We start from the raw sequence: 22,137 nt of genomic DNA, 5'->3' as shown, positions 1-22,137 counted from the left end.
AGAGTGTTGCAAGATGATGACCTTAAAACTTTAGGAGACAAATAGAGGTAAATTAATAAAGCCAAAAGTTGCATACTATTTTACACCAGATCAACGTAGGATAATTTATGAGTGGGTGTATTCTCTGAAGTTTCCCAGGGCTATCTCAAATTTGAGTCGTTGTTTTGACTTGGAAACGGATAAGGTATTTGGCATGAAGAGTTAAGACTGTCATATATTTCTGCAGTGCTTATTACGCATTGCATTTCATGGGTTGTCAAAGCTAGTGCTTGATCCCTTGATCGAAGTCAACATATTCGTCAAAGAGTTGTGTCGGGGACACTAAATGCTAACTCATTCAGACATCTCAATGCGAGTTTTTCCCTATTATTTTTTAAGCTTGAGAGGATATTTTCTCTTGGTTTCTTCAACTCTGTGGAGCATTTGCCTATACATTTATGTTATGAGGTTATACTGGGGGTTCAGTGCACTACAGATGAATATATCGCTTCGAGAGGTATGTTTTCTTGATGCATACATTAGAAGTAGTATTTTATTTCACACTAAATGACCACGATATTCAATATAAAATATATGTGCTGCAAATTTTTAAATAAAATAAAAATACAATTAAGAATAAATCACATTATGCGGGATCGATCTGTTAAGCATATCTGCGGAGGAGATGAAAATTTTTTGCTCATATTATTTTGATCAAGGTCATCAAAGAAGTCATATTTTAGGTAACATGTCTTCACAGTCAGATTTATCCGTATATCAAATATCAAGTGAGACATCTGGGATGCTTGGTACACGACATATAAGCAATAAAGAGATTCAGTCAGTTGTATTGTACGTTATGATAAACTGTAACGAATTCGAGCCATTTATACGTAAGTTTCACGGTCCCAAAGTTAATATATATTGTCATTTATTATTGAGAATATTAGTTATATACTGGCAAATTCAAAAATGCAAATAGCAATATTATGAGCAGGTTATTTATCGACATCTTGGACATGGAAAATGACTCTCTGACAGGAAGGTCAAAACAGAATTTCCAACATGGTTCCAAATGATATGTACGTAGAAGCAACTCTTCTAATTTCATGCGCGTAATATAACTCATTTAAAGTTACAATAATTGTACCTCTCAATGTGCTATAGGTTCACAATAAAGTCAATAAAATTACAGATCGGAGATTACTATATCTTATCTAGGGGCCTAATCGCAGTGTTACTACTTGACATATATTTGACCAATTCCATCATAACAAGCTTATGATGCTGCCTGATTTAAATTTTTGTTTCCCGGATTTGTAGATATATTTACTTTCAAGTTTTAGCAAGCTAAAGATAATGTGTATTTATATTAATATGAATACATTTCTGTGCAGAATTATTGAGCTAGACAGAGGAAGGAGATAAGCTGCAAAGTCCAAGTTTTTTCCACTGTCTACTAATTACCGATTTAACAGAAGGAGATAAACATAACCTTATATTCTTACTACTGAACATTCCTGTAAGAAAATCGATAGTGGTAATAGGAGAAGTGTGTACAATTCAATCTTCTTTGTTGAAGAATATGAATAAGATCAGTTTGGGCTTGTTTGGTATAATTTAGTTTTCCCACTTGGCAGTGGATACTCAGACAAATAATTCAAGAAAAGTCTCTCCACATTATAATAAATATGCTGTGTTTGATCTATGCAGTGTGCTGCTTTTCTTTTCTTCTTTTATGAGTGCTTTCTTTCTTTCTTTATACCATTGTAGTCATCAATTTCCTCTGTCTGAAACTCATTAGCTGCAGCAGCTGCTTCTCATGAAGAGAGAGAGAGAGAGAGAGAGAGAGAGGGCTTAGGGCCTGCTTTTGGAATTAATGAAAGTGGAGGGTGACGACATCAGAAGGTGGGGGGAAATGAATGGCTTCCATGCATGGAAGTCATCTTCCTATCATTGCGAGCGCAGCTGCTGCCCTTCTGCTCCTAATCCTAATCGATGCCTTCTAATCCCTTTTAATGATGCAACCACGCGAACACTTGGAACTTCATGCCTCAGCATTTTTGAGAAAATTTTTGCATGGGGGACTGCATCAACAGTGTATACATGAATATTCAAAAAAAGAAGACGATCAAAATCTGTTTTCTATAACAAATGATTTGCTGTGTACTCTACATGCATTAGTACTGGAGCTCATTGGTTTGCATACGTATACTATATTATTGAATATTTTTACGATGTAAGATCCGGTGTCGTTTGTGAGTTCTACAACCACGGAGAGATCTGTATAAGGAGGGTGAAAGAAGATAATGAATGTGTCCCGTCCAGTCATGAATTTTTGTATCTCTAATGATCCTCTAAACAAGAGCGAGAGGGGGAGAGAGAGATCTACAGAGAGTTCTCTTTAGATATTTTTCTTCTGAAATCCCCACTTTCACTTTCCTTCCCACTCATACATACAGAAAAAATATATATATATATATATATAATATATATATGAGTCATATAGTACAAGACGGTGCATCACTGAGAAGATTGTGAGGTACTCGCACAATTAGTCATATTCAATTCTATAACCAAGGCCTAAGGAATGCCTTAACTCAAGGGAAAGTGATACAATTAGTAGGGAAGCTAAATAAGCAAATGAATCTGTAAGTCAATCCGTCGGGTTAATCAAACAGGTTAATCCGGCGGGTGAAGCTTCCTTCAGGTCAGTTGATGGGTAATTTTAACGCTTCTGTTGAGATATGGATTGGGGATGATGATGGGATCCGAATCATGTGATCTTTAAAATGTCCATTAATTGTGAATTGATCCAAAAAAGCCCATTTTTTTATTGCCTTTTTAGAGACAAATAATTTGAATTATCATTCTTGAATGGCAATAAAATTTGGAGGAATATTAAGGTTTTCCCTTAAAATTTCAATGAAAAATTGAATGGCAAGATTATAGAATTCTGTAGGGTTTGAACCTCAATATTTCTTTAATAGAGACGTTTGTTTTTGGAGTAAAAAAGAAATTTCTTTCTATAAAGTAGCAAAAATCCAAGTAAAATGACATTGTTTTATTCATACAGTATTATTCATCAACAGATGTGATCTTAAACAGAATTGAAAATATTAAATGCATTTGAATTTTATGAATGAAGTAATGATTTAGATTTAGGATATGTTTGGAGTGGTCAAGTCTTTTTAAAAAGTTGATTGTAAATTCGTGGTGAAGAAATCAATTTCTTAGAAAGCTACATTGAAAATTAAAAATGTATTCTGACTCGAGCAAATTCTCCCCCACTTCTTTCGGCTTCATATTTCCTCCCTCTTTTGGGGATTGAAAGAATCTCTTCATTCCATCAATGGCTTCCAAAAGTAAGAAAACAGTTATGATGAAACCCAGTCACACACAGCCGGCAGATTTGACGGCCTAAAATGAAAGACATCAAATACTTTTCAACTGAAACAAAAACAAAAAACTCAAAAAAAAAAGATAAAAATGTCAACCTCTTCTCATCATTTGGTCTTCTCCTCTTTTTCACTTTGCTTGCATGCTTCTCCTCCCCCCAATCCCCACCACCATCTCTTTTCAAAACCAAGCGTTACTTAGTCATGACTTTCTATTTAAAGAAAGCAAGAACTCACTCACTTTGGCTTCTTCTGATCAGTAATTAATTGGTGGTAACTATCCCATGAAGCTTCAGCAGTTGGAAATAGCCTTTTTGAATAAAAAAACCTCAGTTTGTTCCTCCTCCTCTTCTTCTTCCTTCTTGACTCCTGGATTCAAGCGTCTCCGGCCGCTCGCAGCCGCAGCAGTATCCACTGCCACTTCTCAGCAACTCAAGAGCTTCAGTTTCTCCAAAACTTCATGCACACACCTGCCGCTTCCACATGCGCCTTCTCATCTTGTACTCCCTCTTTCTCTATATTATAATGCAAGCACCAATTCTCCATATCATGATATTATACATTACTTTTCCATCTTCTCATCAGCTAACTACTCTCTCTCTCTCTCTCTCTGAAACTATAAATGCGTGTAATTGGTGTTTGTTATGGAAGCAGGGAGGAGGAGGAGCGGGAACAAGATGGAACCCAACAGAAAAGCAGATAAGGAAACTGGAGTCACTGTACAAAAGTGGTATGAGAACTCCGAACGCGCAACAGATCGAGAAGATAACTGCAGAGCTGATGAACCATGGAAGAATTGAAGGGAAGAATGTGTTCTACTGGTTCCAGAACCATAAGGCCAGAGAAAGGCAGAAGCAGAAGCGCAACGCTCACCTCAGCCCATCCTCCCCAATTTGCTCCGACACCAAGGCATAAATTAATCAATATGCATAATTTCCTCACTATAAATCATGTCCTAATTAATAATATTAGATAAGTTTGTTTACTGTTGCAGGAAGCTGAAGAGAAGAAGGAGAGTAAAGATAAGAGAAGCAGGAGGAGCAGGGGAGTAGATCTGAATCAGATTAGTGAGTTTGATGGTGGTGGTGATGACAGACTACTAACACTTGAGCTCTTCCCTTTGCACCCGGAGAAGATTAATGAGAATGTTTAGTTATATATATATATATATATATGAATTATGCACATATGTGATGTAGTCTTTAATTTGTTTGTTTATGAGATTATGTTGCGTTTCAGGTTTATTTTATAATAAACTATGTTATATTTTACATAAGCAATCTATCAATTGTTGTTCAGCTCCATCATAGACAATCACAACACTGCAAAAGAAATTTATTTTATGATTAATTGTAGCTTGTAAAATGCAAATAATATTTTAAATGTATTATTATATTCACACTCAAAATAATTTGAGACTAGTAAGCATGTTACTCGAGTCTCATGTCTATGTGTGTTGGCCCGACAACTCTACAAAAATAACAGTTAGGATCAAAACTCTCTGATATGATGATTTGCCATTAAATTGTATTATTAAATTATGATCTTGATTCCGATCTTTATATTCTCCTGCGGCTACTTATCATTTGATTTGCATATTATACATGTACAATTAATTGACAAAAAAACTTCCTTTTTTTATTTTTTATTTTGGTTCTGGCTGAACCGGGTGAACCGGTCAGACCGGTCCGATTTAACAACAGAGATCCAGTTGAAGCAGGAGTTGGATCAAAGTGGGTGTATTGTAAGCACAGAGAGGCGAGCCATGGAGACCCGGCCTCTCGCCGCCCTGGTCTCCTCCCTCGTCTCTCAAGCGCTGCTCCTCCTCCTCCTAATCTTCCAATCCAACCCTAACCTCATACTCCCCTCTCCTATTTCCCAAACCCTCACTACCATGCTTCATCTCCTCTCTTCCACCCACCTAACCGCAACCACCTCCCACCTTCCGCTCAACCGTAAGCGCCGTCGCGAGATGGATGAATCGGAAATAGAGGATGAGGTGAATGAAGAGGAGAAAGAAGAAGAGGAAGAAGAAGAGGAAGAAGGAGATGACAATAATCATCGACACATCGAAGAAACGACCCCCTGCAGCGCCCTCGTTCCTCATCCCAATCCCGATCACTTCAAAATCCACTTCGGGATGCGGTCCGCCACCTTTGAGTGGCTTGCTAGTCTGCTTGATCCCCTCATCGACTCCCGCGACCCCAGCGGCTCCCCGTTCCGACTCCCGACCACCACCCGCCTCGCACTTGCCCTCGCCCGCCTAGCTACTGGCGCTGACTATGCTGACCTTGCCTCCCGCTACTCCGTCTCCGAGTCCGCCGCTCGCTTCTGCACCGGGCACCTCTGCCGAGTTCTCTGCACCAACTTCCGCTTCTGGCTAGCATTTCCCTCCTCTCCTGAATTGCTCACCCCAGTCTCCGATGGTTTTGCCTCCCTCGCGGGCCTTCCAGGCTGCTGTGGCGCCATGGCATCCGCCCGCTTCCGTCTTCACCGCGGCCCTGCCACTGCCTTTCTCGTTGCGGACGTCTCCTCAAGGATCTTAAGCTTTGCTGCGGTGTTTCACGGTGAACGGTCGGGCTTTGAGGTTCTCAAGCAGTCCTCCTTGTATAAAGATGCCATGGAGGGGCGGCTCTTGGGGCCGGAGCAGTACCTGGTTGGAGATGAGAGTCAACAGCTTTATCCTTGGCTGATGGTTCCCTTTGCTAAGCCAGTGCCGGGGTCTTGTGAAGAGGACTTCAATTTGGCACTTCGTGTGATGTGCTGGCCGGCGAGGAGAGCAATCTACAGCCTCCATAATTGGAGAGTTTTGAGCCGGCTGGAGGAGGAGAGTACTAAGGTGTCTGCAGCATTTATTGGAACTTGTTCTATACTTCATAATATTTTGTTGATGAAGGACGACGATTCGGCCCTGGCGGATGTTGGCGAAGAGTACTTGTTGAGTTCTGAGGAGTATAGAAATGAGGAGAAGCATTCTTCTGACAAGAAGGCTATCTTGATTAGGAGTACTCTGGCGGTGAAAGCAAGGGAATGCGGGACACTGTAAATTTGTGCTTCAGTACAACTGGTGATTGCTTGATTCTACTCTTCTCTAATTCTAAATTCTCTTGGCTTCATTGAAATTGGTTGTTTGTATGCTTTCCGGCTGAAGTAACACGATTTGAATTGAGGATTTCTTTTTACCTCAGAAAACTATAGTTTGTTTTATTTACTCTCAACGGTAACTATGTAGATCTAACATATTTGAAGAGGTTGCATGTTTTCAATTGGCTGTGTTGTTTTTACTATCATTTCAATCGCATGGACCATGCTCAAGTTTTCGCTCTTAAGTTCTAAGGTGTCTTACAAAGCTGATTAATATGTATAAGAAGATATAAAACATATTCATGAATTAAACAGTTTGCTGCTGCAGTAACCCACCTCCACCAACAATATATATGGTGTTGTGGGAGAAATAGGGAGAAGTTATTAGTTTGACCCCTTCATTTGGTGGAATTGTTTGTCATTTAAATGAGCTTTGTAAATTTTTTACTTTGAAGTCTGCTGTAATAAGTGATAATATATTGTTGGAAAATTTGCATACCTAGCCCACAATTCTTATGTATTTATAAATCTCACACCAAAAATTTCATATTTACACACATAGCACTTTGGTGCTTTAAATCTTTGCATGACATGGTCTATTTCACTTTTAAAAAGTGGTAGCAGGGCTATCTTTTATTTGATATTAAAGATTTGAGTGCTATGTGTGTAAATATGAAAGTTCAGTTGGATTTGACATATGTAAATACATAAGAATTATGTGCTATGTATGCAAATGCACCACTATATTGTTATATGTGTGCTAGCTTGGTTTTATTAGTACTCTCCTTCAATTTCTTCATGCCAACGAATACTATTTGCAATGCCCTACTTGTTGCACCTGTTAATTTTGTTATTGTTTATCATTTTTCTTATGCTAATTGACTTACTAAATACTTTCATGCAGATCATATAAATGAGAAATAGATGATATAATATGGTGTCACATATGTAATGATATAGCTAAAAAAATGCTAATAGTCTCAGTAATGACTACGCTGTAGTTAATCATTAAAGGACTAGATGATGAATGAAAGTTAAAATTTATATTTACTAGGTTGTTTCATAAACTTCTCTTTTTAAAATAAACCAATTGTACAGATAATATTTTTCTGTCATATGGACGGATAACCTTTTAAAGAAAACTACCTAAATGATTTAAATGTTAGTCATGATGGATTGTATGCTTTTCATTTCGATAAGATAAATGAGTATTTGGATTTCACATTTTTTTAAAGCAATCATTAAGAATAAGTCTTTTGATTTGTTGACACAAAATTTTTTTTCCTGAGTTTCTTTTTATAGATTTGTAAATTTAAAAAACGAACTAAAAAGGAAATTAATGTCAAATTGATCTATAGCGATATTCTTTTTAGGTAATTCATCAAGTGTCAAGTTATCAAATTCTTTAATAGATTTATCAACTTCAATAGTCATAATTTGTTTAAGATAGTCAATAATATGTTTAGGTGGTGATTGAGTTTTTGTAGAATTGTAGTTCACACATATTACAAGGCGACAGTCTCTCCGGAAATTCTTAAATTCTTCCCCTTACTTGCTTAAATTGTACTCTTGAGCAATCAGATGAAATCCCTCAAGGATATCATAAGACTCCTGTGAATATTTACATGAGGTCATTCTAGTCTCAAATTCTATAAATTAGACACGGACTCTTTAAATTGGGGTTAAAAAAGTCCTCTATGAGGATTATTTCAGCCCATATTAAAAAGGTCCCAGGATCAAATTAATACTTTTATAGATTCTAAGACTAAAAAGACCCCCTGCAAAAGTTCTCCTGTGAGTAGAGCTAAATAGGAGTAGAGCTAAGTAGCAGCATGCGGTAGAATCACCTTATGAGATCTCATGGCTATTAAAAATGAATTAAATCATTAAAATTGCTCAGTGTTTCTGACAATATACAAATTCTTGAGAACTGCAACAAAGAAGAAAATTAGACCTTCACTGGTTGCAAGGAAGCTTGGTTCTGGAGATGCTCAGGCATGAATTATAATTGTAGGATGCTAATTTATTTTTTATCTCTGTTTATTATTTTTTCAGCTCAAAGCTTCATTTTTTGTTGTAAGCTTTAAGCAGAATAGTGAATATTTTTTTCTAAAGGGAATAAATAAATTTTGGTATGGAATAACTCTCATATGCATTGTGATCTGTTTTACTACTTGTATTCTGCATTTTATTGTCTAGTTTAATATTTTTTTGGTGTTTGATAGGTTGGATGTTACAGTTTATTGTTTAGTGTGGTGATTTTAACTATAGATTGTGTGCTAAAGTTTTCTTTTAATTTTATTCAAATTCTGACAAAATTTACTAGTTGCACTTAATAAATTGTCAATTAATGAATAACAAAGACATGCGTATTCTATGATATTTGATGCCCATGTGAATCAAGTTGCAGATGGAATTGCTCGGGCTAAGTTGAAGATCTGCCTGCTTATGTCAGACTTAGATTTCATATTTATTTGTATGGAATAATTATTTTAATTGTTATTGTTTAGGCGAGTTGATGCCTCAGTAGGTCATCATCCTGATGTTGATCATTTTTATGTGTTAAGAAGTTTATTTGATTCCATATGTTTCATTATATTGAATAAATTTGTTTCATATGCTTATTTATGTTAATTATACCATAATAACAACTGATTTGAAAAGCCGTTAGATGGTGTTTTAAGAGTCATTTTGGGGGAGTTTTTTCGGAATTTTTATAGCTTTCATGGATTATTTCAAGATTTACTATGTCTATAGATACCGCATCATTGGGGTAATCTATTGGGTTGCATTTGTTTGGAGAAGATGTATATTGGCTATAAATGTTTCTCTATCTTTTCGAGGAGTAAAGGAATTTTGATTTGTGATTTTCAAACTGGTGTATTGGAATCATGATATGTGCCGAGAGGTTATTAGGCATGGATGTCAAATCTAAATTCTTATTTTCTAAATTTTTGTAATTTATATTTGTTTTGGTTGCAAAAATTATTTTACTCCTGAATTCTTGAATGTTATTTTGTTGAAAGTTGGAATTCGTATTCTTGTCATTTGTTTCAGCGTATAATTTATATAATGCTTAAAGTTAATTATTCTTGTTAAAAGCTAATTACTCTCACATAAGACATGGATCTATATTTTAGATACTTGTGCTGTTTTTTGTTGTTGTGAATTAATTACTTTAGTAGTTGAGTAACTCATTTAGATTTGAGGTTAGAATTCACTCACTAAATTGCTTTATTATTTAACATACACCATAGTTTACAAATGTGACATCACAAGTGTGTATTTGCTAATATGTTTTAGGGTAACTTTGTAGTTAAACCCTTAAAACACATTTGTATTGTTATTTGCTTTTTATATATCTTGTCACCTAGTGCACATTTACATTCTGTATATAGATTTAATTGTTATATTCTTTTAACTCATGTGTATATGTTTGAGAGGGGTTTGAACTATCAGTGTTTTTTAAAGAAGACTAACAGACCTATGCATGGTGCTGCTTACAAACTGAGTCAAGCTGAGCAGGAGGTTTGTCAAGCTTGAACTTATTTACCAAAATTATGTTTGAGCTTGTCTTGATTTTGACTCAAGCTTTTTCTTTTATGATAGTATTCAAATTTGATTCGTTTAAATTAATATTCATAATATGATTATCGATATTTAAATAAGCAGCTCATTTGAAAAAAAAAAAAAGAAAAAACATTTTTATAAAACCAGAGCTTTAGAATCACAGGACCCTTCAAAAACTTATGAGAACTCAAATAATAGCAATAGTAAAACGGTCGCCAATTCCTTAGCGTAGAGAAATGCTAATTAAAACAGGATTACTTGAGCACATCAAAAGTTGGCTTCATAATTGTTCAAAAACCATCTATAAAATAATGACATAACATGGTTCAATCGTAACTTATCAGCCTCAATAACGGAATTTTTTTGTTGCAATCTAAAATTATTTTAATGTTGTCCGGGGTCATAAAAAATAGTCCACAAAATTAATAAATTTCAGAAAAATTGACCTTCAGGCCAGATTTCAAGTTGACATTTGTTTTACATGCGCAGTGTGAACAAAATGTTGCCTGATGATGATGACCAATCTATTGGCACAAATAAGAATGATGGGCATTTACATACATACCCCACTTAATTCTTAGGTATTTACATATCTAATGGATAAATTTTAGTTTTTTTTTTTATATTTATACCACCCAAATCTTTAATGTCACATCAAAGATATCACCTTTTACTTTAAAAAAGTGAAATACACATTTTAATGTATAGGTAAGGTGAAATATATGTAAAATTTAGAGCTTAGGTGTTATAGATATATAAATACAAAAGAATTAAGTGGTGTGTAAGTAAATCTTCCTAGGAATAATAGCAGTGATCCCAATCAACAAAAACATATATATACAAATATTCAACATCCAATCAATAAAAACATTTATTTACAAACATGCAACATCCAAATGAATTCAAACTAACATTGACAATACAACATACATATGATATTAAAGCTTAGAGAAGCTTAGGATACTGGTAGTGCATCAGCAGCAGGCAGGTATAAAGGTTTAATCTGCAGAGCAGGGCTGATGGAAAGGAGGCCAACAAAGCAGTCGACCGGTACCCTCATCCCCCATACATTGATTGACTCGAGTTTGCAGCATTTGTATACAAGCGCAAAGAGGCCGTTCTCGGTAACATGGCGGCAACTCCATAGTACAATTGACTGCACAGTTCATATTGACAGTGCCAATAAATTGTCAGTTGGTAGTTAAAGATAGATTTGATGAATACATACTACACATTTCTTATGTATTTGCATATCAAACACCCAAAGTTTAATTTTACACTTAAAACACCTTGATGTCATAAACCTATGCATGTAAAGCTATATTTCACTTTTTAAAAGATAGTGATGGTGGTATTCTTAATATGATGTTAATGATTTGAGCGTTATGAATGTAAAGATGAATGTGTAGATATTAGATATGTAAATACATTAGAATTGCATGGTGTGTATGTAAATGAACCCCAAAATAATAAGGGGATGGTCAAATACAGCAGCTAACCATACTCAAATGTGTTAGCAGGGTGTTAATAAGGGTGGGGGAGGAATCTGGTGGGAATTAATAATTAATTTTAAACTGAAAACTCAATAATGAAACCCTAATTATCTGCTAATCAGATTTCAAGTACATCTGTGTTAAATCACCTAATTTTGTGGATAACTTCCAGCAAGTACTCAATCAAATGAAAAACTTCATGGATCACAATATAGGTTGTGTTAACTCTAAATGGGAGCCCATATTGACTATAGTTGCAAATTAAAAAACTACATCCTCCATAACTGCTTTCAATTCATATGACCAAAACTCCTCTTAAAATTAATTGTAGAATATACTTTATAGAGTATAAAATCATCTTGAGGATATATAGCATGAATAAGGAAAGCTATAAGTCATTTACCTTCAAGTGAGGGCAGCTATTGGCTATTGCAAATAAAGATTCATCTGTTATAAATGTGCCACCAATGTTCAGATGCTGCAATGATGTAGCCTTTGAGACCTGTAATGAACCCAAATAAGCACAATGCAGAAATGTAATAATAGGCATTTTCGCAAATTCTACAAATTAAGATAGCCTACTGCATGAAACCATATTGATCAAAATCAACAAGTATCATCTATAATTTCAATTCCTGATTGCCTGGCATCTTATTATAGAAAAACTACAAACAAAAGGAATAGAATGGGAGAGCTGGTGCATAAAGCCCCCACAAATGTAGGGTTTAGCAAGGGATTAATGCAACCATCCAGGATGTTGCATCCTTAGCACTACATTGCAGAAGCTATTTTGGTTATTTTTGAAGTTCAATTTCCTCGCATTAATTCTTACTGTTTAAATTGTTGCAATAATTTTTAGTGGATAAAGCTTTATAAATCTACCGAAGTAAACAATATGAAAAACCAGAAAATCTTATATTACCAACTGAACAACACCATTATCAGTGATTCCGACCATGCCCCACAGAGAAATGGACATCAAATTGTTGATACACTTAGCAGAAGATATCATGTACAGTCCTTCATCAGTTATCTGGCAACCCCAGCAACTCCGAGAGCTTCAAAACACAGATACAAGAATAAAGTCACTAAATTGATTCCAAAACCAGGGTCAGTAATGCAAATTTATAAGAATTGTGCGGTGTGTGTGTAAGAATGGCGAATTGACCCATAATAGATTATTTGAACTCCACTTTTACTGGAAGAGTTTTCATTGGTTGGGCTGATCAAATGTTTATGTTGCATGATTTATTGTTTAGGTTCTATCATATTATTATCTCTGGAGCAGTGTAATAAAGGAGGAGGAAGAAGAAGTACATGTCGAGCTCCCTGAGGTTATAAGAAGCTTGGACGAGCCGGGCGGCGGAGCTATCGTCTACCTTGCAGCCGGCGAAGCTGAGCCTCTCCTTCCTCGCAAACGACTGCTCCACACCCGCCTTCCATTTCCGGCAAACCCCGCTTGCACTGCACGATAAACCCAACCCTCAGAGAAAATTTCTCTTGAAGTCAAACAAGTAGAAGAGGGATTTTTATTTTCCCTTGTGCAATACTTACTGCCCCAAATCTGTGAAGGATGAGATGAGGGAGAAGATGTGGGCGAGGAGGTCCACCGGAAGCCGCTCCATCTCCGTCTCCACACCGGAAGCCGCTCCATCTCCGGCTCCACCTCCGCCTTCACGCTGATCATTTCGCTGCTCTCTCTCTCTCTCTCTTCCACTCTTTCTAAAGTTGTTCAATTTGAATAGAGAGGAAGCCGAAGAAGGTTGCCTTTCATTACTCCGCCATCACAAAACAGGAAATATATAAAGAAGGCTGAGAAGAAGCAATAAGATTATTCCAAGAAAAGAAATAAGATTTTCCTTTTTTTTCCCCTTGTGTTAATGTATACTGAATATGAACAAAAGTATGATTTTTAAGCATGTATAGACAATTACATGCAATTAATGATAAATTGAAGTAAATCTATGCTTTGTGTAGATTATTATGTGATGATATGATGCGTTTGTTTACTCAATTTTTGCAGTGTTTAAAAGCATTTTTCTTACTTTATCTCAAATCAAATATGCTTATAATATATATTTTTTTAAATCAGCAAAAAGTCAAAACTACTGCGATAAAATTCTTTCAAACTAGCTCTTGGATTAGCGGATCGAAGTGATTGGTAAGATATTTATGCCATTATTTTCAACAAAAAAAAAAAAAAAAAAAAAAAAAAAAAAATTTTTAAGATAAATGAAATATATAAATAAAAATTGTCTCACCAATTAAGGCTCCCATTTTATTTTTCTCCTTATTAAGCCTATATAACAAGGAAAAAAGTTAAGAGAACAACCTTCTTTTCTTTTTTTTTTTTTTTTTTGTCCAAAGAGAAGTACGACTTAAAAAATTAAAAAAGGATCGCTGATTTGGTGTAGTGTGTCATCTTCTCATCATCAAGAGTTGTTGGAACTTAGACGGCACTTCTTTCATTGACGAGGCAAGAGACAAATGCAACAAGTTCTTATAATGCTCACGTTCTATGCCCAAATATATCAACACCACCATATGATAATTCACGGTATAAAAATAATTAATAATGCATTTACATGTCAATAAATTCACTTACAATATCAAAAATGTTCATACATATCCAAAGATGAATCACTAGCATTTATCATAATACATTACATACATACCGCCATTAAAATTCTACAATAAATTTTCATCATCGCCGTTATAAAGCAAGCTAAAACGGGAGTTGGTATATCCAAAGATGAATCACTAGCATTTATCATAATACCTTACATACATACCGCCATTAAAATTCTCCAATAAATTTTCATCATCGCCGCTATAAAGCAAGCTAAAACGGGAGTTGGTGAATGTAGAACAAAATCCAGGCCTATACACTTTGAAAACGTAATTAATGATATCTATCACAAATCTCACTAAATAAATTTCTTCCCCCGTCAGGTGTTCTTCTCCAGAACCGCAAGAGCTGGTGTGAGATAGTTGTTTGCTTTGTCAGGCAAATGCGCCACCTGCACAAATGGGTGATCCAATTACATACTTTGCAGAAGCACAAACTGATTCAATCCACTATAATTTGGAAACATGATTCATTACCAACTCATAAAGCTCGTTGCCCTGCTCTCCAACATATTCATAGCACACCTGTGTTCAATCAAGTTAGAGAGAGAGAGAGAGAGAGAGAGATGAGAATGAACTATAATCAACATACATCAAAGCTCTTATTTCTTGCTGTGGGATCATGCAATGCCTTTACACATATATCAGCTACATCTGCGCAGCTAATGCCCTGCATAAAAAGTATGGTAATCGAGTGTCTTTACCTTGAAATGAAATGCTCGCTGGGCCATACCTGCGAGATCCTGTTTCCTTGATCAAATATCAATGCTCTTTGACCGCCTGGCTCTTCCTACAGCAATATTAAAATCAGTCTTCCATATATATGTTATAGTAAATTCATCCAGGCAAGTCCACATTCAGATCCTACAATTAACAGCAATATTAAAAATGATCTTAAGAAAACAGTACTTTTTTTCTACCCTATAAAATAAGATATTTGTTTTTTTTTATGTGAGTTAAGCTTGAAATTGCTACAATGAAGTAGTTATTGCTAATGCATATTACGTCATGCAAAGATGTACATCTGTTATAAATGTATATAAATTTGAAAAAAAAGACGAACTTAGAGCAAATTATTTTACACTAATTTTGGAAAGGAATATTCACTTCCATTCACTAAATGACATCAACATAAGATCATTATGGAGCATGATTGCACCTGCAGTGGACCGGGCCGAATGATCGTGTAACCAAGGCCTGATCTTCTCAGTGAATCCTCCCCCGCCTACCAATAAAAGGAAATGGACAATGAGGGAATTTTGATCTAAGTTCTGTTTGGAGCAATTATAGTTGTTTGAAGAAACAGCTGTGAAGCTGTTCAAAAAACTGCGGCGACTATTATAATTTTTTTTTAAACAAAAGTCAGACCACAGTTTTTTAGTAGTCACCGCACTTAGCTAGGTCCAGTAACAAAATGCAGCTTTTAGTTGCAGTTTTTTAAAAAAGAAGACAAACTCAGTTTTACCAAACATAAAAAACCTGCGGAGTGGCATCACATTGCACCGCCACCCCAAACGCACTCATAACCATACAAATATCCAGTTTGGCGACGAATGAACTACCTTCTTGGCTTTAAGCACCTGATCCCTTCTACTGGATTCAATCCCAGATCCAGTACATGAGACTAAGATGAAATCAGTTTCTCTGCCAGTCTTCAGCAACAACAAATCACATATCCATAGGTGTTAAGATAAGAAAATACATCTTATTGTAAAAACGCATACTTTAATGAATGTTAACAAAATATACTTATTATATTCATCTATGAGGATAAAATGACAGAGTAGCTGGTGACAAGGCAGGTTATTCAAACATACGGGTAAGGCCTTCACATACTCCAGGATGAGCTTGAAGCTCCTAGGATCCTGTGTCATTCCTGTAGGTCCTTCGGGAGGTCTCTACAGACAGAATATCATCAATAATAATAATAAAAAAAAGCCTCCCATAATTATTAAAAGAGAGATGGGTGAGCCAAAAACATCACAATTTTGAATAACAGATTAACCTGTCTTCTTGGTTCAAATCGAATTGTTAAAGTATGCACTAGAAAAGGATCTAGTGGAGGATCATCCGGTTTAACAGGGCGAAAAGATGAAAAAGGCATTCTAACCTGCAAAAGACAGTTCAGTAACTCTTGATATGATTCCAGGAAGAAGATCAGATGGATAAAATGGCATACAATAACTTAAGCGTTACCTACCCTGCAGAAGCCCACTTTTGTGCTCATTCTAGCAAAATAAAATTTGCTTTGAGAGGTATCAGCCAATGGGCCAGCCTCTAGAATCACAATATATGACCTTCCGTTTCCACCAACAGAGAGAAGCAGACCATCATATCTACAAATTAAGAGCCCACATTATATTGCGAGTAACTAGAAAAAATAGGACATCATCTACCGGTCATGCCAAATAATACCTATCAAGGGTTGAGCCTAATGGCAAGGAGAGTCTCTTGGAAATCTCAACATATCCACCTCTTGTAAATACATATCCTACAATGAATAAAAAGCAAGGCATAAATACTTGAGGAATACATTATATTATTGCAAATGAGGAATACAGTCTATACAACTGCTCCTAAATTTTACAACTTAGGCTTCAGAGAAAATTCATAGTTTGATATTAGCACACAACAAATGTAAGAACTTACGCATTAGATACTGAATTATGTGATGAAAATAATTAGATCTTCTTCCTTTCTTAAAAATTTCTTCGCTTTCAGTAAAAGGAAAATTTTAATCATCAATAGTTGCATCATCCAAGGTTGCACAAATTGCCAAGATACTAGATATAATAGCTCTTTAAGAAATCATGTAAAGCGCACAAGACTCATTTTTTGTCGGCAACCAAAGGAAATAGCAGGTAAAACTATCATAAGTTCCTCTGAGAGATGAGAACTGAATGAAGAGAAAGATGCGCGCATTTACCTGAAAACACAGCTTCTCCCGTTTCAGTAAACTCCAACTTTGCATCCATTCCTCCGTCATATTTGGCAGCAAGAACATCCTGAAAGTAAGTTCCTTGGCGAACTTCCCACCCCTCTAATGAGTCAGAAGATTCAAATTTAGCTAGCAAAAGTTTGCTCTTACTGCTTTTTCCAGCTCTCAATTGTGCTAATTTATTGTTATAATCCTAAATAGTAGGCTCCACAATTAGTACCTTATTTTATTTTATGTGCATATATTGGTACAAAGACTGAAATAGTTAGGAAAAGGCTACACAAAAACAGCTATAGTAAAAGAAGAACAGAGGTCTAGAAGAAACAAACCTGAAATGCCTTCGTGACGTTGTATACTCCTCCATAATCCACTCTATAGAGGTCCGCAGTAATAAGAGAGCGAGCAGTGGCACAGTAGATGATCTTGTTGCATCCTTCTATGGCAGTCTTCAAAGTTAAAGGTTCACCCACATCACCGACCACAATGTTCACAGCTCTAGGAAGCATATCTATCACTTCTGAATCAGCTTTCCTTACCAAAGCCTGGATTGTCACTTCAACTTATCAGATATCTCACAAGTTAAAAGTAATTGGCACAAAATCATTAGAAGCCAAAAGCTGAATAGTTTGTAACAGCATATAATTAAATGTTTTCAAAATGAAAAAAATAAATAAATAAAGAGCTTCTGAAGTTTAAGGTGCTAATGTTACTGTTCAGCATGTTGATAATTTAATCAAGTTGCATTCATTTAACAACTAACATGACACATTGCCTCTCTCGCCGCTGTAATTTTTCCTTCAAATTTATGCAAATGTAGGTGAAGTACTATCCAATCACAAATTTTTTTCTCATTAAAAGCATTAGATTCCAATTCAGTATTTTAAATATACTTAAAACCACCATCCAACTTCCAAATTATACCACATACTTTCATTCAACCCAATCTAAGAAAAAATTCAATTACATGCAATATGTGCCTCACCTAACATACAAACCACGTTGATCTGGTGGTTAAAAGTTTTGTCTTTCAACCATAAAATTTAGGATTCAAGATTTTGTACATGCGGTATGCATGCGTTTGGGATTAATTTTGCTCAAATTTCCCCAAAAAAAAAAAAAAAAAAAAAAATCACCACACCTACCCGGTTACCCACTTACCCTAGCTGATTCAAATAACATTTTACAGAAACCCAAACCAGAGATGAAGTGATCTGAATAATAAATAATATATAAAATTCAAGCATTTGAAATAAATGACAAAACAAGTCAAGCATATGAAAACTATCCTACACACTAATCTGTCATTTGGTGATCTAATTTCCCTTAATTGACTCAGCCTAACTTATTTTGAACAGAATAACCAAGTATTTTCCCATTTCAGTAGGATTACAAGAGGGATCAGCTATAAGCCCATATTATTTTTTTTAGTGATGGATGCTCTTACCAGACATTTACAGGAGGATGTAACTTGGTGTATGTTTTTCGATGATAATATCCTTGTGGATAAGACTAGAGAAAGAGCTCAGGAAAAACTTAAATTATGGAGGTTAACATTGGAGTCTAAAGGCCTTCGTTTGAGTAGATCTAAAACTAAATATATGGATTGTAATTTTAGTAGTAGTTACTCTAGTGACAGGGTTGTAACTATGAGTGACCAAATCGTTAAAAAGTGTGAACGTTTTAGATATCTTGGTTCTATTTTTCAAAGTGATGGTAATATATATAGATGGGGATGTTATTAGTAGAATTCAAATTGGTTGATTGAAGTGAAGAAATGCATCAGGCCTATTGTGCGACAGAAAAGAACCGCTTATATTGAAAGGAAAATTTTATAAGATGGTGGTGAGACCTGTCATGCTCTACAGAGTAGAATGTTGGCCTTTAAAAGAGAAGAAATGCATAACATAAAGTTAAGTGTTGCTGAGATGAGAATGCTTAGGTGGATGAGTGGCTTGACACTTAGAGACAAAATGCGTAATGAATATATTTGTGATAGGGTTGGTGCAGATCCAGTGGCGAACAAGATTAGAGACATTAAAAGAAGAGTTGATGTTTTAGATTCGACTTATGTTAAGAAAGGTAAGTTAGACCTATAAAGACTTGGGCATATTATTAAAAAAATAATCTTAATCTAGTAGATTTAAATGAAATGTGTAGCCGACCACACTTTGTGGGATAAAGGCTTGTTGTTGTCAACCTGAGAAACCAAACTAATATATCTATCAAAAATCACGTCGGCACTCCATACATCAAACATGAATACTAATAAAAGTGTGGCATATGGAACCATTAGAGTGGTCTCACACACGATTGGCTTATGACATTCAAGTATGCAGACGTAGTAGCCCACTATTCTCAATGGCTTTAAATATTATGGCTATAGCTTATGTTACCTTTGGAATAAAATGCATGATATAGACTACAAACTCCATCCATATATTGTGACATAACCATAGTTCCAAAACATGGCTTCCCTAATTGTCAAACCATACTTGAGCAGGATAGACCAAGTTTTACTTTTGGCGGTGAAAAATATGGTATAAAACGTGATTGATATTGATCCACGACAAGTTTGGCAAAATATATTATCCGCAACAATATGTGCTTGTTGCGATTCAATCCCATGTCACCCACTACAAAGAATTGCAAACAAACATATTACAGGCATTGCATTTAGTGTGTAATAAGTTTGTTCGAATCTGTGACATGAATATTGTTGGGCTTAGATTGAAAAGTTTGAGATGCAAGATATATGGCAAAATCAAAATTATGAGAAAATTTCTTTGGAGGATCTGTGAAGTTGGCGAAAGGATTGTGCCTACAGTGGAGCAAACCCACGGTATGGACTCTTATTGTTACTATTATTTACTGAGTAAAAGGTCAAAATAGTCCCATGAATATTTACACGGGTCCATTTTAGTCCCAGAGTCTATAAAATTAACAAACTAGTTCCCAAACTCTTTCAATAAGAGCTAAAATAATTCTCCATGAAGATTAGTTCATTTGATATTAAAAGTGTTTGGGGACTGAAATGGCACTATTTATGGACTATGTTTAAAATGCCCTCTACAAAGAGTTAGGGTACAATTTTGATATTTTTATTTTTTTCTTTACAAATACTTATATATTCTTTTTAATCTCTCTTTGTTAATTATCTATTCTTTTTCATTCATAATATGTAAAACCTTTCTACTCTTCTCTTCTTTAATGTCCAAATTGTTTAACCAAGCCATAACCCATCTGTTTTCTCTTTTTAATAACTACGGTTGCAACAACTCTCTCAACTCAATACTCTTTCTAGAACACCAGATGTGACAATTGACATGCATCCACAACCATTTGCTTCTCAATTGTTTTTTCATTTATACAAGTTTACTTAGGAGATTTCCATAATTTTTTAAATTTTGATTTGATGAATTTTATAAAATTTGCTGCATATTTTTAAATTTTGGATCAAATTCAACCATTTAAGTTGAAGCGATAACATTCACTCTTTTTAATAGACAAGTTGGATGGTCTTAATTTTAGTAGTAACATGAATGCTTGAGATTTGTAACAAGATAACATTTTAATAATCTACTCATAATTAAGATAATTATCACAATAATTTACAAGAAATATATAGTTCTATTGCACATTATTTACCCACTAATAAACTAATTACAAATGGCCCATATCTTTTCGTCTATAAATTATCATCTTATGCTTTATGAAGGAGCTGAAAGAATTAAATTTCTATCAGATGATTCATATCAGTTATAGTTCAACACTTGATGAATTGAAATAATGACTTTGATACTTACATCTAAAAAGAAAAATATTTCATTATATGCCAATTTAGTTTTATACCATTATCGAATCTTCCTAAGTCTCGAAAATGCATCCTCTTCACTCGAGAAGGCATTAATCCGAAGAAATTCCTTTAATCCATTATCAAATAGGGCTGAAAATAACAAAGAAAGGAACAAGGAGTGAAGGCATTGCCTAGTCAAACTAGATAGTAATTTACCTTAACTTTATAGCCTCTAAGCATCAGCTTTCGCACAAGAATCCTTCCGATTCTGCTCGTGGCTCCGACCACCAGCACGGTGGTGTCCTGCGCTTCCGGAATAGTGAACTCACACATCGGCCCGCGGATCAACACGCTGTCGAGCAGACCCTCGTCAGCGGAGTTTGTGGAGAGTTGACCCAGGCCTGAGAACTTTTTCCACATCTCATCGAATATCTGTCGCGACCTCCGCCCCAAACCCACCGGATTCATGTCATCCAGACTGAGCGACACCTGCTTGTTGCCCAAACCCTCCTCAACTAGATCGACTGCTTCGCTCGGCGACCGCACGTCTTCTTTTTTAGCCTCCTTCTTCTGCTTCTTTGCAACACCTTTACCTCCTCTTCTTCCCTTCTCTCCGCCATCTCCGCCGCTTAATTTGCTTATTGGCACTGTTAGAGAAAGGCGGCGAGAGGTGGTGGAAGAATTGCTGGTATTGGGAAGGAATAGGCCAAGGAAACTTTTTCTCGTGCTCGTAACATTCGAAGATGGAGCAACAGCGTAAGCAGCAAACGTAACATTCGAAGATGGAGCAACAGCGTAAGCAGCGATGCGTCCGCCATGCAGGACCATCGCGCCGGCAAACTGTTCGATGAATCAGGGGAAGAGGCCTTGGCTGCGCTTTCACTAGGTTGATTGCCCGTTGTTCTTTCAGACTCTCTTAAAGTTGGTTGCGGTGTTGCAGCTGAGAGCTTAGTGGTGGCCATGGAACCTAATTCCAGCCACAAGATCTAGAAGAAGAGAAAGGGGGTGATGAGACAACGACAAGGGATTTCCGGATAAGGGGAAAAAAATTTGCGTCCAAGATGTACATATAGGGCTGTCAATTGGGATCTTTGTTCCTCGTGTTCTCTCGACAACGACAAGGGATTTCCGGATAAGGGGAAAAAACTTTTGAGTCCAAGATGTACATACACTTGTACCCTCCATAAACTTATATGAAGATACAAATAAGTTCCGCATTTTTATTTTTAGATATATATAGGTTATATATATATA

At 35.7% G+C, this 22,137-nt stretch overlaps 5 protein-coding genes across 6 annotated transcripts in view; 3 read left to right on the top strand and 2 right to left on the bottom strand.

Annotated features, from left to right (window-relative positions):
• LOC110026127 (filament-like plant protein 7) overlaps nt 1-1,618 on the top strand; it is a 20,596-nt gene extending 18,978 nt beyond the window's left edge. The window contains exon 11 of the mRNA XM_020726944.1: nt 1,377-1,618. The gene's annotated coding sequence lies outside the window, so the exon portion shown is untranslated. The remainder of the gene's footprint in view (nt 1-1,376) is intronic.
• Nucleotides 1,619-3,642: 2,024 nt separating this feature from the next.
• Nucleotides 3,643-4,530, top strand: LOC110026126 (WUSCHEL-related homeobox 4). The gene is made up of 3 exons (XM_020726943.1): nt 3,643-3,877; nt 4,032-4,286; nt 4,372-4,530. The coding sequence occupies exons 1-3, from the start codon at nt 3,662-3,664 to the stop codon at nt 4,528-4,530; spliced, it is 630 nt and encodes a 209-aa protein (XP_020582602.1). The 5' UTR covers nt 3,643-3,661.
• A 548-nt stretch (nt 4,531-5,078) lies between these two features.
• Nucleotides 5,079-12,882, top strand: LOC110026135 (protein ALP1-like). 2 transcript variants are annotated; one of them, XM_020726958.1, is made up of 2 exons: nt 5,079-6,444; nt 12,813-12,882. In XM_020726958.1, exon 1 carries the CDS (start codon nt 5,143-5,145, stop codon nt 6,421-6,423), a length of 1,281 nt encoding a protein of 426 aa, XP_020582617.1. In that variant the 5' UTR covers nt 5,079-5,142; the 3' UTR covers nt 6,424-6,444; nt 12,813-12,882. The 2 variants fall into 2 exon arrangements, with proteins under 2 accessions (XP_020582617.1, XP_020582618.1); XM_020726959.1 differs by lacking the exon at nt 12,813-12,882 and adding an exon at nt 12,784-12,800.
• LOC110026125 (F-box protein At5g67140) lies at nt 10,843-13,309 on the bottom strand. The gene is made up of 6 exons (XM_020726942.1): nt 13,302-13,309; nt 13,079-13,246; nt 12,842-12,988; nt 12,447-12,582; nt 11,928-12,026; nt 10,843-11,187 (listed from the first exon to the last, which is right to left on the bottom strand). Exons 1-6 carry the CDS (start codon nt 13,307-13,309, stop codon nt 10,987-10,989), a joined length of 759 nt encoding a protein of 252 aa, XP_020582601.1. The 3' UTR covers nt 10,843-10,986.
• A 973-nt stretch (nt 13,310-14,282) lies between these two features.
• LOC110026145 lies at nt 14,283-21,929 on the bottom strand. Its single transcript, XM_020726971.1, has 14 exons — nt 21,691-21,929; nt 21,100-21,651; nt 17,420-17,632; nt 17,079-17,283; nt 16,568-16,643; nt 16,353-16,488; nt 16,158-16,262; nt 15,970-16,050; nt 15,715-15,804; nt 15,312-15,377; nt 14,886-14,942; nt 14,745-14,822; nt 14,630-14,677; nt 14,283-14,544 (listed from the first exon to the last, which is right to left on the bottom strand). The coding sequence occupies exons 1-14, from the start codon at nt 21,709-21,711 to the stop codon at nt 14,473-14,475; spliced, it is 1,800 nt and encodes a 599-aa protein (XP_020582630.1). The 5' UTR covers nt 21,712-21,929; the 3' UTR covers nt 14,283-14,472.
• Between the last annotated feature and the right edge of the window lie 208 nt (nt 21,930-22,137).

Source organism: Phalaenopsis equestris, unplaced genomic scaffold (assembly GCF_001263595.1).
Source record: "Phalaenopsis equestris unplaced genomic scaffold, ASM126359v1 Scaffold000352, whole genome shotgun sequence".
Lineage (NCBI taxonomy): Eukaryota > Viridiplantae > Streptophyta > Magnoliopsida > Asparagales > Orchidaceae > Phalaenopsis > Phalaenopsis equestris.
This window is presented reverse-complemented; position numbering and strand designations above follow the sequence as displayed.

Excerpts from the sequence above, each read along its gene's own strand:
- LOC110026126 (XM_020726943.1), top strand. The coding sequence starts at position 3,662 with ATGAAGCTTCAGCAGTTGGAAATAGCCTTTTTGAATAAAAAAACCTCA. Across the intron at positions 3,878-4,031 it reads CACATGCGCCTTCTCATCTT|GGAGGAGGAGGAGCGGGAAC; the intron begins GTACTCCCTCTT and ends TTATGGAAGCAG. Across the intron at positions 4,287-4,371 it reads CAATTTGCTCCGACACCAAG|GAAGCTGAAGAGAAGAAGGA; the intron begins GCATAAATTAAT and ends TTACTGTTGCAG.
- LOC110026135 (XM_020726958.1), top strand. The coding sequence starts at position 5,143 with ATGGAGACCCGGCCTCTCGCCGCCCTGGTCTCCTCCCTCGTCTCTCAA.
- LOC110026125 (XM_020726942.1), bottom strand. Across the intron at positions 12,989-13,078 it reads TCCTTCACAGATTTGGGGCA|TGCAAGCGGGGTTTGCCGGA; the intron begins GTAAGTATTGCA and ends TTTATCGTGCAG. Across the intron at positions 11,188-11,927 it reads ATAGCTGCCCTCACTTGAAG|TCAATTGTACTATGGAGTTG; the intron begins GTAAATGACTTA and ends TGAACTGTGCAG.
- LOC110026145 (XM_020726971.1), bottom strand. The coding sequence starts at position 21,711 with ATGGTCCTGCATGGCGGACGC. Across the intron at positions 17,633-21,099 it reads TTAGAGGCTATAAAGTTAAG|GCTTTGGTAAGGAAAGCTGA; the intron begins GTAAATTACTAT and ends GTGACAATCCAG. Across the intron at positions 16,051-16,157 it reads GATTTGAACCAAGAAGACAG|AGACCTCCCGAAGGACCTAC; the intron begins GTTAATCTGTTA and ends TTCTGTCTGTAG.